The sequence below is a fragment of the Poecilia mexicana genome, unplaced genomic scaffold (genome assembly GCF_051168715.1).
Source record: "Poecilia mexicana isolate PSO_F unplaced genomic scaffold, ASM5116871v1 scaffold_10, whole genome shotgun sequence".
In the NCBI taxonomy this organism is placed as follows: domain Eukaryota; kingdom Metazoa; phylum Chordata; class Actinopteri; order Cyprinodontiformes; family Poeciliidae; genus Poecilia; species Poecilia mexicana.
This window is the reverse complement of record NW_028263379.1, coordinates 11,982,482-11,995,564: the sequence shown is the minus strand read 5'-3', so window position 1 is coordinate 11,995,564 and position 13,083 is coordinate 11,982,482. Positions and strand designations below refer to the sequence as shown.

Sequence of the window (13,083 nt, the reverse complement as noted above, 5' to 3'; positions counted from 1 at the left end):
ACACAACCAACAAAAAAGCAGCAAGTTGTTTCTGGATTGTAAGTCAACAACAAAACATTTATCTTTTCCAGCAGCCATTGTACAGCGCATACAGCGGTAAAACAAGATGACCAAATGTGCTGGAGCTCAGCTTGGGTTGCTAGGTGACGGAGTTGGGGTTGCTAGGTGACGTCGCAGTGCAACAATCGGGAGGTTTTTGAAACTGACCAAAGAACAGCTGGTTATTTTTTAAGCGCTTGGGTCGAAACAGTAGAGACATAAATGGAAGAATAAAAACATGCAAACCATGAAATTAGCATAATAGATCCTCCTACACAGTTAAAACATTCATTGGCTCCATTAGCTAAGCTGAGTTCAGGTTCAGATGATGGTTTTTTTCCCCTCTGAGAATGGAGACGAATGCATCTACTGACCGATCTCCATCTCTATGAAGTTGGCCTCCTCGGGAAGGGCCCGCGGCAGGACCCCGGGGTCGCTGAAGCTCGTCCTCAGCAGCATGGCCATGACGAACAGGAAGAGCAGCACGGCAAAAACTGGGATGGCAGGAGACAGGTGGACGGCCAGGTACGGACACCTGCACAGGAGCACGGCAAAAATGTTGCTCTAGTCGGAAATAATACAATACAGCATTTATGAACTCTGAGTTTGAGGATTTTAAACTTTTAACTGGTAAATTAACACCTTGGATTAGGAAACACAAGATTATGTGGGATAGAAAATTGGAAGATTCACTTTTAATAAAAATGTAATCACAGTAAATACTCATGACTTAACATGTTCACAATTATATGAGCCCTTTGAATAATTGGAGGGTTTTTCAAATGACTCATTTTATAGACACCAAAAGATAAAGTTATTACAAAAAAAGCCAGCCTGATGTTTTTTATTTTTTATCGATATCTGTATTGGTCCCAATGTTGAAAAAGATTCCAGATCAGGTATTGATGACAATGTGTCTGATTCACAAGGGCAGATCTATTCAATCTAATTCTATACTCATGATTTATTGATTTTACATTATATTTAACTTTCTAATTGCTCTTTCTGAACCATTTGATTTGTAGCAGTTTATTTTTTACATTTTCGACAGAGCTGATGAAACCTTTTTTATCAGCTTCAGTGTCTTTATTATTATTGGTTCTTTTACTCCTAACTGCACTGAAGGAACAAATTAAAGTTGTTTTTACATGTTTGCTTTTGAAGCTATTGGTGTATTTAATGTGCTGTACTGGTGCAGAGTCAAAAAATAATAATTTTGTAAGAACATTTGTGTCTGTGTTTTAAAAACCAAAGAGAAAAGTCCCCAGTTGCAACGTGTCTGAATGTGAAAAGGTTTACGTACAAACACAGCGAACATTATGCTCTCAGCGAGGTCGCACCAGAACAGAAACACTCTGATCTGCTGCTTTAAGCATGAGGTCATGACCTTTTAACCGGACCTCACAGCTGTGCATAAACAGGCCGCAGCCTCTTCGCTGGCGGAGAACATGGCTGGTATCAGCATAGCTCTGGTAGTGGGTCCAACCGGGCCGAGAGCCAGCAGGACTCCTCTGAACCCGCCTGCTGCTTGGTAACAGATGGCAGCTGCAGAGCAGCAGCACCTGAAGCTCCTGAATGCTGGTGTTAATACCTGAACTGCTTCATCTCTGTTCGATGGAGACGTTTATTCATAAAGCTAATGAAGCTCCACAGAACGGAGACGCATCCTGAACAAGAAAAACGCTGTTACAGCAGCTCACGTATCTGCCCACACACAGAACCACCATTAGTAAATTTAACATAATGTGACTATTCAGTGTTAAGAAATGAAGTGATGCTGTGGACTAAAAAATTCACAATTTTGACCACAAAATCTGTGATTTCAGACGTCAATAATAATAATAATAATAAATCATCCCAACATCCTGGAGGGACTGTCTGTCTCATCCAGCCAGGATTTCCATTTTCACAACAAACTTAGCTAACAGGAAACAGCTTAGTCAGCAAAACACCACAAAGACCAGAGTCCATGTGATTCGCTGTGACCGCAGGGACGTCGGCATACTGGAGAAGAGACCAGCTCCCAGCTCCACCAGTCTGAGCTCTGCAGCGTTTCCCCACCGCTAATGGGAAGCAGCAGCAGCAGCGTCGGATCGATAGAAACTTCCAGTGTGAGAGCAGGATGACCAGGCGGGTGATTCCTGTAATAATGACCGTCAGGAACTGGAGTCACGCTCCATCATCACTTCCCATCTGCCCCTCCTCCGCTGAGCTGCTGAGGCGTGTCAATCAGCACAGATCCAGAAAAACTGGATCTAGATTGTTTACATTCCCACAGGATGAAATTTTCCTCATTAACAGAGATGGTGGTGTTTAGCTACATTTACTCGAAAGAAAATTTAGTTTTTCTAAGCTGCACTTTTCAGCTTTTCTTGAGTAATTTTATTATAAGTATCTCTGCTTTTGAGTAAAATTTATGATTTTTTTACCCACTGAATGAAAAACAAACATGTTTTATCCAAAAATTTTGTTTTTTGTTACAAATATGAATTATTGTCATTTCGTCCTGAAGAAAAACAAAATTTCCATTTAACTTTATATTTCAATCCATCTGATGATGTAAGTTTTAAATATTAGATGATTGATAACTTGATCAGGTACTCAGTATACTGGAGTAACTTTTTACCAAATACTTTTTACTTTTACTTGAGTAAAAATATGTTGAAGTACATTTTGGATACTCTCTCCTTCTCTGCTTATATTTCATCTCAAACCTTCTAACATGTAAAATTGTCTCATTTAAGTTAACAGTTAAAATGTGTTGGACTTTTGCTGGCGGGCTTTGAATGAGCCGCTGGGTGAATTTCATCAGAACCAGGTGAGTTGGTTCTTCCTGTTTCCTCTCATTGTGCCAAACACAACAAACCTGCTGCTGAGTGAAACTCCAACACAAAACATATTACATCACAGGTTTTATTTAAAACCCTCAGAGTGGGAGGTTTACTTTAGCAAATAGTAAATACAAATAGGTCGGTTTTCTTTGCACATATTTCTATATTTCACACAAAGACCTTCACAAACCGTCCCGCTTCCTGGAGGCTGAACAACTGAACAAACACTTTCTTATAGCTGTTATTTTTAAACCTTATCAGACGTTTTTCAGGTGATATGACGATTTATTTTTAAACAGTCGACATAAAACACTCAGGAAACGCAGCAAAGTGTTACAGCGACTCGTCTTCAGTAACTCTAGTCTGGAGCCGGCGTGTTAATCTGACGGAGCTTCTCTTTTTCTCGGACTTTTGAACCATCAAAATATAATAAACAGGTAAAACAGGTTTCAACGGTTCAGCCTTTGCAGCCAAAAAACTTGATCAGTGACGTTACTGCAGATTTAAAACATGAAATATCTGTGAAACACTTTGGCTCAAAACGTTCATTAGCTGCACCTGTGTGGGTCAGATAGCATTAAAAGACCTGTAGACAGAAATGATCGATCCATCCATCCATCCATCCATCCATCCATCCATCCATCCATCCATCCATCCATCCATCCATCCATCCATCCATCCATCCATCCATCCATCCATCCATCCATCCATCCATCCATCCATCCATCCATCCATCCATCCATCCATCCATCCATCCATCCATCCGAGTCTACGCTTTTTAATAATCATTTGTTTTTTTACAACAAATCACAATAAATGTTACTTTTTTATCGGTTTAGATTAGAGCTGCAACTATCGATTATACTAGTAATCAATTAAACGGATAAATAATTGCCACATTCTGCAGATTTTTGATTTATACACTTAAGTTTATTTTATGCAATTTACAAATACATTAAATTACTAATAAATAATTAAATTCCTTTTTAATATAAGAAAATAAGAATTTTATTTGGCTAAAATGAGCGCGTGATCATTTGTAGAAAGGATGAATCTGCAGCTAAAGAATAATTTGTTGATTTTTATTTTGATTAATCAAATAATAATCAAATATCGTGATAAAACTTTAAATTAATATCTCCCACCTTTATGTCAATTATAGAAAGTAGTAAATTTTCTAACCAGCAAACACGCGTTTTGGAGAAATGTTTAGGTCTTTAACGTTGTACTCCATTATAAGCTTAATTTCCTCAGAAACATTGAAGACGTTAGGCTTGTGGTTGGTTAACACTGGAGAACCTTCAGCTTATAAATAACAGCACATAAAATAATTACGCCCCATTATAAACCTGATCCAGATAAGCTCCTTCGACATGCGAGTGTGCACAAGGTGTGGACGCGTTTCTAGGCGTGTCTGCTGCAGACGTTCATCAGCGGTTACATTCAGGATGACATGAGCCTCCAGATGAAAAACGGCTGCAGTCAGGATTAAAATCCTTTCAAAGGTCTGAGGAAGAACGCCGCTGCAGTCAAACCTGTGCCACTCATGACACTCTCCCTGCATTGAACTTTCTTATTAATACTTAACAGCTGTGAGCTGTGATGAATTAATCCACAAAAAGACTGATGCTCTCGTCGGGTTTCACTACGTTTCTGGGGCGCTGCAAGGTAAAACATAAGATCGCAGCCTGAGCTGGCCTCTTGTCTTTCACAGTATAGAGAGGAAAATCAATATGTGAGGAGCTTTGATACGTCCCTCTGCAGCAGCGGCTCCAACCAACTGATACGCTTTTCCACAAAGCGACTCCTCCAATCGGAGCGCTAATGCATGGTTTTTATGCTCCAGATATAAATTATTCCAGAAGGTCTGATCAATTGAGGGGCTGCAGGCCTTGCAGGGTCTGTAGTGGATGAGTTGGTGGCTTTCAATAAAGGAGATCAATCCTTAGCGTGGCAGATCGCTTTTAGAAAGAGAACTGAGCACTCTTGTTTAGTCCGATTTAACTGAACTGAGTTTGTTTGCATAGAAAGTTTAGTTTGTTTGGGTCGATGTGAACGTGCAATCGAACTCTGATGTGGACCAAAAAAAGCTGAATCGGGTCTGTCTAAAAACCTCGGTCTCAGTTGAATAAAGTGAATTTGAATGTTTATTTGACTACAAGCGCACAGGAGACCGCTCCAAAAGCAGGAAGTGGACTAAACCGCAGGGCATTCTGGGTAAATACAACCAAAACAGACGTGTGAGTCTCATATCAGAGGGAGAAACGGCTTCTAGTCTTTTACCAGAGACAGAAGAGGAATCCTACAACCACTAAAGTCAGACGCCGCTCCATTTTTGTTTATATTTTTGAATTCATGTCATTTTCATGTCGGCTTGATTTGGGAGCAAAGTTGCAACATTTGTTGCATTTTCAGCTGCTGTGGTTCACTTTCACACCGCGCTGAGTGAAACGAACCAAACTAACGGAAAAATCAGTTCACCTCCTTGCCTGTGGTGGCGCTGTTCCAAGAAATACTGAAGGAAACGACATGAAAACCTCTGAAGAAGACATGAGCGCAATGTCATCATGTCTGGTTATACTTCCTATTTATATTCATTTTACTCAAGCAAGAGTAAAATCAATGAATTTACTCAAGTAGAAAGTACAGAGTGTTAAAAATACTCAGAAAAATAATTTTTTCAAAGACGTTACTCAAGCAAACGTAACTTGTTACTACATAACTCTGCTTCCTTGTTATGTAACATTTTAATATGACATTGACAGAAACGTCAGAGGTGGGGCCGTTGACCTTTACTGGGATTAAAGCAATAATCCCAGTATATAATACGCTGTTGCATCACAGAATATTCAGTCAGATGAGAAAATCTGACAGTGGGGGGAATAAAAGCGATGAAAGAACCACCCATTATTTACATATTTCTGTTGGAGGAGTATTTATTCAAATGTAAAACTCCCAGTATGAGAACAGAAAGCAGCTCTCTGCTCCCAGAGAACAAAGCCTGCGGATCGCTGCGACTGTAAATGGAGCATGTTCTCTGAGCATAAATCATGTTGCTGCTCGTTTAGCCTCAGCTGGATGCTGACTGGCTGGCAGGGCCAAAGGGTGGGGTCGGATGCTCGCGGGTCGGTTACCAGATCTGCTCTCGACTGCAGACGCTCTGCTCTGCAGGGTCGACCCACAGAGGAAAACTCTCTGCACATAATGCAGCTTGGTGTCCTGCGGTGGACGAACAGATGACTCACTGTCCTTGTGGTCCAGTCTCATCCCAGCTCTGCAGGGAGCTGTGTGCACACACACTCATGTATCGCACAAATATTTATCACAAATCAAGCTGAAAAAAGCCTCTGTAGAGACCTGAAGGTGTGTTTTACAGCAAGTTCAAGGATAAAAGCTGCAAAATGAGCAGGATAACAATTACTGACTGACTAATCTGTTTACTAGGGATGAAACGATTAATCAGATTAATCGATTATTCAAATAATCATCAACTAGGCCTTTTGCAATAAGTAATAAATCAATTAATCACATGATAAATTAAAACTAGGTCAATAATTTCCATTTGCATAATTTATTGTTTTTCTTTTTCTAAAAGTCTCCGGTTTGGTGTTTTGGTTTCAACTCCTTTTTTTGAAGTGAATTTGCCATTTTAAGGACAAAAACAGTTATTCACTCCTTATTATTATTATTATTATTATTATTATTATTATTCCATTCCCATCATATTACTGGAAAATGGTCTCAAAACAACATTATTGTTTATCGTAATAACCTCTGGGGCAATTAATCGTCCAGCAAACTTTGTTCCTATCGTCAACTAATCTAGTAATCGATTAATTGTTAACTGAACTAAAAAAAAGGTCCATTTACTGAAAAAGTAACAGATTTAGAGCAGTAATTAAGTCAAAACTATACAAAATTAATATAAATTTTGAATTTGAGATAAAAATATATTTTTCTGTAAATATGTTTTACCCTGAACTCCTAAAGTGGTTTAGTTTTAGCTTCATCTGGTCTAGAAGAATGAGCTGTTATTGCATTTTAGGCAATAAAATGTTTATTTTTCCTTTTTAAAGACAAAATTCTTTATTATTTTGCATTTTTACTGTATTGCTAACATTGTATAAAAACAAAAAAGCGGCTAAATGAAAAATCTATAGAGTGTGGAAATGTTTTGATCCGATTAAACTGATTACTAAAATAAGAGTTGCTAATGTTTCCTTTCTGCTGCTCGTGTCTTTAATTTAAGGCGAGTTTTCGCTGCGCGAACCGCCAACGTCTGGAGGTAAAACTGAGCCACGCGTCGCTCTCCAACGCCGCAGCTCAACCTCAGGTTCACCTTAGAACGAATAAACTTCTGGTTTTATTCACAGCATGAATATGAATTAAGTTTTAAATCAAGACGAATGGAATAATCTCAGAGAAAATTTGGTGTTTAGGAGGAGATTTTTTAGTCAATATTAAGCAAATAGCTGCTGTATTAGATTATTGTGTCGTTCCACAAAGTGCTGCAGACACACTAATCACTTTTGTGCCCAGTAATCCAGAATAATTTAGGATAAATTAGGTTTGAAGATTGCCCTCTTCCTCTTTCTGGGTGGCGTGGTTATTACACAGGGTACCAGCGGTTTGATGGTGCAAACTGTCGGTTTCTGTACTTCGTGATGAAGGGTTCAGGTTTCTTTTCTCTGCTATTGCATTTGGAAAACTCCAATTCCCACATCAACATTTTATTTCTGGATCTCAGATTTCAGGGGGAAATTACAGAGCCTTGTTTTTGTTTATTTTTGTTTTTTTGGAAAAGGAATGGAAAAAATTTTTCTGTAGTTACAAACTGAAATGTATGGAAATGATTAAAATGTTCTACTTTCCATTTAAGCCCAACTCTGCTTTTTATATTTAAGGTTCGTGTTATTAATTTGACTGAATGGACTTACTAAGTAATTTCACACTCTAAAAATGTCAATAAGTAACCAAAGATTTCGTGAAGGATCATTCTTTGACCCAACATAAATCAGTGTTGTTATTTAAAGACAATATAAAACATATTAAATCTTTGCAATAATCAGACGAGTACTCAAAAACTGCACTCAAGTAAAATTAGCATAACTTCACCATATTTTTACTCAAGAAAAATAAAAAGTAGCCTAAAGAAATTAGAAACAAGAGTAAAATTATTTGGTAAAACATCTATTAAAGTACTGAGTAACTGATCAAATTATCAATCATTTACTGTTTAAACATGACATCATCAAACAGACCAGAATATGGAGATAAGTGGAAATTTTGGTATTTTAAGAACGAAAATGACAATAAGCAGCGAAAAATAACTAAATCAGACAAAATAAAATGTTTCCAAATCAGTTTCTTTAAAAAATAATTTATGAAACTTCAACAAAAAACTGCAGGTGTGTCTCTGTGTCTGGTGAATATTTGATTAAAATATGTTGGTTTTTCATTCAGTGGGTAAAAAATCCAGAATTTTACTCAAGTTTGAGTGGAAATACTTCATAATCAAATTACTCAAGTTAAAGTAAAACTGCAGTAAAAATCAGTTTTTCCAAAAAGGTTACTAAAGTAAATGTAATTGAGTAAATGTAGCTAAATACTAACCAACTCTGAATCTTAGCTTCTAGAAACTTCAATTAAAAAAACTAAAAAATAAGAAAACGGGACAGTAACTGTTTCCTTGAATGATAATAAAACACAATAGTGAAATACAATATTTTTGTAATCTTATGTACAACCATGAACACTTTAAACCTGCAGCTGGAGTTTCACAGAAACATCTGAGGTTTCTCCTTGCAAAGTAACGTCGAGCTAAACCCACCAGCATATCGTATCTCATTCTCAGCATCGGCTCCCGCCCACTCCACATAATTATGTTCCTCTGTAATATGAACATCCTCAGCTAACGACCCTCAGAGCGCTCAGCGCATCAGCTTTTTCCGCTCTGTGCTCCCAGCCGGACAAAAACTCCTTCTGTGCAGACTCAGAGTTGAGCAGGAGGCCATTAAACGATCGGGCATGAAGATAGGAGGAGAGCCACTGCTGCACAAACGGATTCAACCTGACGGCTGCACACACCCAGCCAGTCAAGCACAGACCGAGTTAACGCTGCAGGACTTAGTGCCAAGTCAACAATCTGGGTGTGTTGGCCAAAAGAAACTCAGGAAAAATGAGGAATAATTAAGAAACAGGAGAAAATCAGCGTAAGCGCTGATTAAAATGCTCCTCATGCTATAAACACATAAAAAGCAGAAGTGCTGAGTCGTGGAAGCCGAAGAGGTTATCTACAGCGAGGTAAAGGTGGGCCACTCAACACATTAAATATTAATCAGCTGTGAACCTTGAGTCAGATAGGAACAGGAAAACATGCACTCACTGGTAAAAAAAACAAAAATTACACTGCTTTTTACTGAGTGCACTGTTAAAACAAACAGAATTAATCAGTTAAACTGGCGTTAAGCTTACAAACATTTTAGTTTAGTTTGACATAAAATGTAGCAAAAACATTAAAATACATGCATATAAATATTTTCTAACAGGGGGGAATGTAAATACTTACCCTGAAAATTAAAGCTATCATGTGACAGAAATCAAACTTAAGAAGCTATGCTTGCTAACAATTTTCACTTTAGCTTTAGCACCTTTACTAAACTAGTAATAGATGGAAACGGTTTTAAATTCCTTTTTCAAAACAAAAGCTTTAAAAACAACTTTTCTGAACATAAATGGAGCTTATATATTTTAATTTTAAATTATAAAACAAACTAAACCCCTGCTAGGCGTCACAAACAACAGCTAACAGCTGACTTAGCAGCTAACAGTTAAATTCTAATAAAGATGTTAAGATTGCAGGTTTTCAGGTTTTGCCAAATAGCGCAAATTAATGTTGAACAAAATTATAATTTTACATCTTTTCTTTGTGTTTGAGCTTATTTTGTTTAAAAATATGTTTCAGCAGCAAATAAAAACCAATTAAATCTTCCCAGATTTGATCAAAAATCTGTGTTGAATCGCCATTAGTGGTGAGGCCCCAAAAAAACTTGAACCGGCCCTGATGACACGTAAACACACTGATTTATTATTTTTGCTACTTTTGTAAAGATATTTTTTCAAGATTTTAGTATTTTTTAAAGAATATATCAAATATAAGCTACTAAGCCAAATATTTACTCAACAAAGCAGGTTTTTGTGAATGCAAACAATTTAAAGAGAAGTCTGAAATATTATATTAAAGTTAATATATTTTGCACTAAAGGAAGTAAAAAACTAAATAAAATAAAGGAAAGCAAGTTTTGTTTACCTAAATCTCGGTTTGACTTGGGTCTTTAAACTGTAAATGCATATTTATGGCTTCATGTGGGCCCTGAATAATTCATAACCAATGAAATCTAAAATTTCTATACCAGATAATTAATTGACAGTTGATGGTAACAACTAGAAACGTCAAAGCCCTGAACAGGAAAGTCATCAGGAAAGTGTGTCTTCTTTGGTCTTCGAGACGTGAAATTTTTGCAGATGAATCCAGATTTACTGCTTCAAACGGCTGGAAAAACCATAATGAAAGGACTCTAACATTTCAATCGACTAATCGATTGGTCTGTAACGATTAATCCTATTACTGGAAAACTCAGATTTCCCAGTAATAGGAAATCACCCAAGTGTGCTTCTCAGGTCTTCAGGATGTCAAAGTTTTGCAGATAAATCCAGATTTATGACTTCGAATGGGCCCTGAACAATCCATAATCAAAGGTTTCTAACATTTCAGTCAACTAATCAATTGGTAAGAAATGACAGTGATTGCTAAGTAATGGTATTGATTGGTGGTAATGACTGGAAATGTACAACCCAAAGCAAATGCTGTAAGAAGAGTGTCCTCTCAAGCTGTCAAATTTTTACAGATAAATCCAGATTTACGGCTAACATTTTAATCGACTAATCAACTAGTCTGGTAACAACTGGAAAAGTAAAACTCTGAACATACGATGTAAAGGAAGTGTGTCTTCTTGAGTCTCTAAACTCTCAACTTTTCACAGATAAATCCAGATTTACGCCTTCAAATGGGTCCTGAATATCCCATAATCAAAAGGAATGTAAAAACGTATATGACCAATCGATTAGTCAGTAAAGATAACCATTGGAAACGGTTAAACGCTGAACACATGCCGTAAGGAAAGTGTTAATTCCGTGACCTCTGAGGTGAACTACTGTGACTTACTCGAAAGCGAAGAAGAGGGAGCAGGTTCCGATGATGAGGAACAGGGTCAGGTAGAAGATCCCCTTCTGCCGGGCCATCATCACCCTCCCGTCGCAGCAGAAGGTGTTCTTCCCGGGGAGCTTCTCCCATTTCCGCACCTTTCGCGTTATCATAACCGCCGACATGCTGGCTGCTTTTTCCAAAATCTTCACTTCTTCAAACTGGGACAAACAGAATCGGGTCAGTGGTGGAGATGTTCGGTCAAAAACAGGCGGGTTGCTCGGATGTTAAAGACTTCCGCTGCATTCTTGTTGTTTTATTTTTTCCTTTTTGGATTGTGGCTGTCACATCGTTGCTGCTTCCTACTCCATCTGACTGCAGCGTGTTTTTATTCCCACGGCGATGCTTCCCTTTCTCCTCAGGCAGGTCTTTAATCCCTCCAGTCCAGATTATTAGAAATCCATCCGAAACGACTGCGACAGATGTTTCCCACTATAAAGAGAGGAAATCCACCCGTGGTTGTGGCAGAGCGGACCTTGACCGCTTGACTTTCATATCATCTCGATAAAAAAAAAAATAATAATAATAACAAAGCGAGCTGCTGCTGCAGAAACAACCCGCTGCAGTCACAGATCCCGGGCTGAGAATAGGATGCAGTCAGCTCAACCAGATCACCGTAAAAAACAGGAATAACCTGTTTTTTGAGCAGAAACGCGTTGCGCTGTGATGAGCTCCAGTTTTTTCCTGCAGGATGAGCTCTTGGTTTTAGTCAATGGCAGCAGGAAACACGCCTAGATTGAAATGTCTTGTCTTAAAGGGACAGCACAGGTGAAACAGAGGAACAAAGGAACAGATTCAGCTCCTTTTACAAAAGATTGAGAACTGCTTTACTATAATATGTAAAATCAACAACTTAACTTTGTTTAATTCTAATACTGTTTTATTCACATTAATTATTTACTTAAATTAATGGGGGGAGGGGAGGGGCCGTTTTTAGCCTCATTTTTAACAAATTAATTGTCATAAAAATCCTTTGGAAAATGGTCCAGCTTAATAGATGACACTATATAAAATATATATGTTTACAGTTAAAGAGACACGGTTATATTTCTATTTTAGGATGATAAAAATACACCTTTTTCTTGTTTTGTGTATTTATTATGTTTGTCAAAGATATTGTGATATTCATCTTGAAAGGTGCTATGTAGACAATGTCTTCAATCATTTATTTGTTGCTTATTGGGGGTAAAGAGACTATAAATATCAACAGATGGGTTTCAAAAAACAAAATAGACAACTCATATTAACTGTGCATTCATATCAACTAATCTGAACATCTGTTTATATCGGTGTTGGGAAACTCTACTTGCTCTGTGTTGAGAGGTTTGACCTCTTTAGCACAGCAATCAAACTGGAATTCAGAAAAAATTACATTTTTGATACAATATACAGACTTTCTCAACCTCAAATCTCATTGCAGTTCTTATTTTTTACTTCCCTCTTGGCAGCAACCTTCTCTGTCTTGTCTGTGCTGATGTGTTTTCCAAACACTCATAAAATGTTCTGATATTTTGTTTACATCCACAAACTTTATATTTTTTTATTGTGATTTGATGTAATAAACCTTTTTATGGCCTCAAGTTTGAGGAAGCTCATAACTGTGCTGTCAAAGGCAAATCATCCGTGATCTTTAAAAATGTTTTACAAATAAAAATATAACCTTTACATGGATACAAAGCCTAAAGATACAATAGAGTTACAATGGAATGGTTTTGCTCAAACGATGCTAATTTGTTAAAATGGTACTGTCAAAGTCCAGACCTAACATTCAATCTAGATCCCATGAAAACAATCAAAAATGTGGGTATTTGGAAAAAGTATAAAGTAAATTTTGGTATTTTGGAGACTAAAATTAAAAAATAAAATAACACAAATAAATAATTTAAAAGGAAAAATATCAGGCATAAGAAAGACTTTTCCAAATCAGTATTTTTGCTATATAGAACTTAT

The 13,083-nt window shown here is 37.3% G+C and overlaps 1 protein-coding gene across 1 annotated transcript in view; it reads right to left on the bottom strand.

Moving 5' to 3' along the window:
* zdhhc9 (zDHHC palmitoyltransferase 9) overlaps positions 1-11,848 on the bottom strand; it is a 34,563-nt gene extending 22,715 nt beyond the window's left edge. The window contains exons 1-2 of the mRNA XM_014982763.2: positions 11,095-11,848; positions 414-574 (exon numbers count right to left, since the gene is read on the bottom strand). Coding sequence (XP_014838249.2) covers positions 414-574; positions 11,095-11,258 — 325 coding nt within the window. The 5' untranslated portion in view covers positions 11,259-11,848. The remainder of the gene's footprint in view (positions 1-413; positions 575-11,094) is intronic.
* Positions 11,849-13,083: the final 1,235 nt, after the last annotated feature.